Source organism: Antrostomus carolinensis, unplaced genomic scaffold (genome assembly GCF_000700745.2).
Source record: "Antrostomus carolinensis isolate BGI_N321 unplaced genomic scaffold, ASM70074v2 scaffold44270, whole genome shotgun sequence".
Classification (NCBI taxonomy): Eukaryota; Metazoa; Chordata; class Aves; order Caprimulgiformes; family Caprimulgidae; genus Antrostomus; species Antrostomus carolinensis.
This window is the reverse complement of record NW_010291441.1, coordinates 10,239-13,376: the sequence shown is the minus strand read 5'-3', so window position 1 is coordinate 13,376 and position 3,138 is coordinate 10,239. Positions and strand designations below refer to the sequence as shown.

The following is a 3,138-nucleotide window of genomic DNA, read 5'->3' as shown; positions in this document are numbered from 1 at the left end:
GAGCCACCTTCTCCTCGCCTTTGATCTCCACGCTGATGTGCAGACGGATGGCTCCTGACACGGCTGACTTGTCTGTCCGCTTGTCTGCAGGGGTACAGGGAGGGACATGAGACATGAGGCTTCCTCAGAGCATCTCTGCTCACTTGTACCCCCAAAGAGGGGCAGATGGCTCTGGCACAGAGGGGCTCTTGGGGCCATGGCCAGGGCCAGGGGAACACCCAGTGCCAAGTGCAACCAGGCCAGGGTACAATGCAACCAAGGCATGGGAGAGAGGGATTTGGCCATATCTCCAGGCTCTACACAGATGTGGTGTCTTCGTGCCTCAGCTTCCCCTCTGCAGAGGGCCAGTGCTCTAGACCTCCCAGGCAAAGGGTTTTGAGAATGACCTTGGGAAAACACTTGAGCCCAATGACTTTGGATATTGTTTTTAACAGCAGACCCTATACTAATATGCTGAACTAGCCTTCACGCCAGGGCTGGCAGCATGTGCCCCCGGGAGTGCAGGGCCAGGGGTCCCAGACCGAGCAGGTGGTGCCGGGGCAGCTGGTTACCGAGGTTGTACCAGACGTCCATTTCCCCACTCAGAGTCCGGACCTCAATGATCGTCTGGCCCAAGAAGTCATCAGACTCCCTCTTGAAGCGCTGCTTGACACGGGACTTGATGTCATCATCTTCATCCCAGACACGGACCTTGATGCGGTCGGAGGAGTTATGGCACTCGCTGGGGAGGCAAGAAGGGGCAAGCCTGGGGATGAGCAGGGAAACCTGCCTCTCCCCAGCCTCTGTTTCCCTAAACAAGAAGGACCATCCTAATACTGGGCAAGAACTAGGGAAGAAAGCACCCCCAGATGTGGGGGCACCAACCCTCCCCAGTGGGCTCAGTGGGGCTCTGTACCATGCCCAGGCAACCCCAACACAGTCTGGATGAGCCCTCACTGCCAGGAGCCAAATCCCTCATGGCACGGAACCAGCACTCCCAGTGACCCCAGCAGCACCCCCTCCACCCTCAGCTGGGGCAGGATTAGACACCAGCTGCCTCGCCACCACCCCGCAGGGACAGGTTGACAGCCAGCGCAGCCCAGCATGACTGCGAGTGGCCAGGAAGGAGAACAGAGGGGCCAGGGGTGAACTTACAAATGGAAATTCTCCTCCCAGACCGGGTTGAGATTGCCATAGATAGTTTTCGTCCTTTTTTTTGTCTTTCCAACCTGGACAGTGACATACGGGTCACTGGAACCCGTCTTATCCTTTGCTTGCAGGCCCTGGGCACAAACGACTGCAGCACAAGCATGGCGCAGCACAGCACGCACGGCCATCCACGAGGCACATGTGTGGCACACACAGCAGAGAGAAACAGATAGAGGAGTCAGTGCTGCAGGGACCTTTTGCCCCGTGGCAGAGCCCCAAGGGCTGAAGTCGCTTTGCAGGATGAGGGGCAGGAGGGCGGGGTGGAGCACAGAGCATCCTTGTGCAAGGGGACAGCCACATGGTCCCCCATGACACATGGTGCCTACCCGTGATGCTGATCTTGGCTGACCATTTGGAGGTTCCATCCAGGACACTCTGCTTCACTGCCTTCATCTGCTGCGTGTGCGTGGTCTTGGTGACCCCAAACACCTCCTGGATCAGCTCAAATATCTCTGGCTTGTTGCGCTCCCGGATTTTCATGCGGTCCTTGAGCACCATAATGATATTCTGGGTCCGGTCCTCTGCTCCGTGCTTGGAGCTCTTCTCTGCCGCCCCTGGGAGAGGACAGCCATGGGTGAGACAAGGAGTGCAGGCAGGATCCAGGAGAGAGCCACAAGCTCCCCAAGCCCACCATGCATGAATGAATTCAAACCTGGAGGGGTCTACACCCTGCCCAGGACAGATTTGCCCTGCTCACTACTTCCCCCATGCACAAGGTAGGAGTTGAGCTCTCCCTGGGCCGCTCCCTTCTCCCTCTCCAGAGTGGGAAGGGATGAGGCTGCAGGCAACAGCTCCTTACTCTGCAGGCAGTCAGCATTGAGCAGGTCCTGGCACTTCTCATGGCACTTGACACCACACTCGGCGCAGCGCATGCCCTGCCGGGCGATGCCCCACAGCAGCCCCTCGCACTCGTAGCAGTAGGTGGGGGTGGTGGCCGTCCACACCTCAAAGTTGTGGGGTGTCGTGCAGGAGATGGGGTACACTAAGGCTTGCAGGGTCTTCTTGTAAACATGGTTTTTCTGTGCAAGGACAGAAGAGAGAGGGGGAGAAAAGCGCAGGCAACGTACGGAAGCTGAGCCGTGCAGCAGGGTGTGGAGACCTCATCCACAGGTGCTGGGCCGCGTGCAGTATCACTGCTGGGTGCAGACAAGCAGGGCAGAGGACAAACACCACCATCCCCTAGTGTAGTCGTGAGCATCCTGGCTGCCTTGGCATTGCCAGAGGAGGGTGCCAGTGTGGGTGCACATTTGTCATCTCCATTGCTGGTCTGGCCAGCTGGGGCTCAGCCTTCCCCTGATGACTGCCCCACACCCCAGCCAACCCCACAGCACCTACCAGCTCCTCATTGTTCAAGGTGCTCGAGGCCAGCGCAGATGTGATTCCCGCTTTCCTGGACTGGACCAGGGACTGTGGGAAAGAAACACAGTTCCCAGATCCAGCAGACCCACAGGGTGTCCCTCCCGCCCTCTTTCAGGGTTCTAATGGCCATAAAACACCAGGAACAGACGCCCCCCACTACAGACAGGGGTGGGTGCTGGCTGCGTGGGCTGCCAGTGGGGACAGCCCTGCTCCCAGTGATGCCAGCACTGCAAAGTGCCATCCCACCATGCAGTAGGACTGGAACCAGTTCAGCAGCCTGCAGCATTCCCAGTTCAGCCCCAATGGGACAGAGCTTCTCAACATGTGTCTGGGACCCCAGGGAGACAAGGGTGAAGGGCACTTACCATTGCCTGCAGGCAGCCAGGGCCAGCAAGGGGTGGAATAAAAGGCTGTTAGTGCAAAACCAGGACACCACTTCACAGAAGAGCAAGTCCAGGCCCCATCCCTGCCAGAACGAATGGGAACCAACCCCTCACCCAGTGCCCGGCCAGTCCCTTGAGGGTTTCCCACCCCAAGCCACAGTACTGGCTGGAGGCTGCCAAAACCCAGCAGGGAAAGGCAGAGGTCCCA

At 58.6% G+C, this 3,138-nt stretch overlaps 1 protein-coding gene across 1 annotated transcript in view; it reads right to left on the bottom strand.

The window, feature by feature from the left end:
• Positions 1-7: 7 nt before the first annotated feature.
• The window catches only part of LOC104531401 (protein unc-13 homolog A), a gene marked incomplete at both ends in the record, with an annotated part of 13,302 nt that continues 10,171 nt past the window's right edge, over positions 8-3,138 (bottom strand). Inside the window, 6 exons of the mRNA XM_029087065.1 lie at positions 8-84; positions 552-721; positions 1,135-1,276; positions 1,515-1,742; positions 1,988-2,207; positions 2,524-2,595. Coding sequence (XP_028942898.1) covers positions 8-84; positions 552-721; positions 1,135-1,276; positions 1,515-1,742; positions 1,988-2,207; positions 2,524-2,595 — 909 coding nt within the window. The remainder of the gene's footprint in view (positions 85-551; positions 722-1,134; positions 1,277-1,514; positions 1,743-1,987; positions 2,208-2,523; positions 2,596-3,138) is intronic.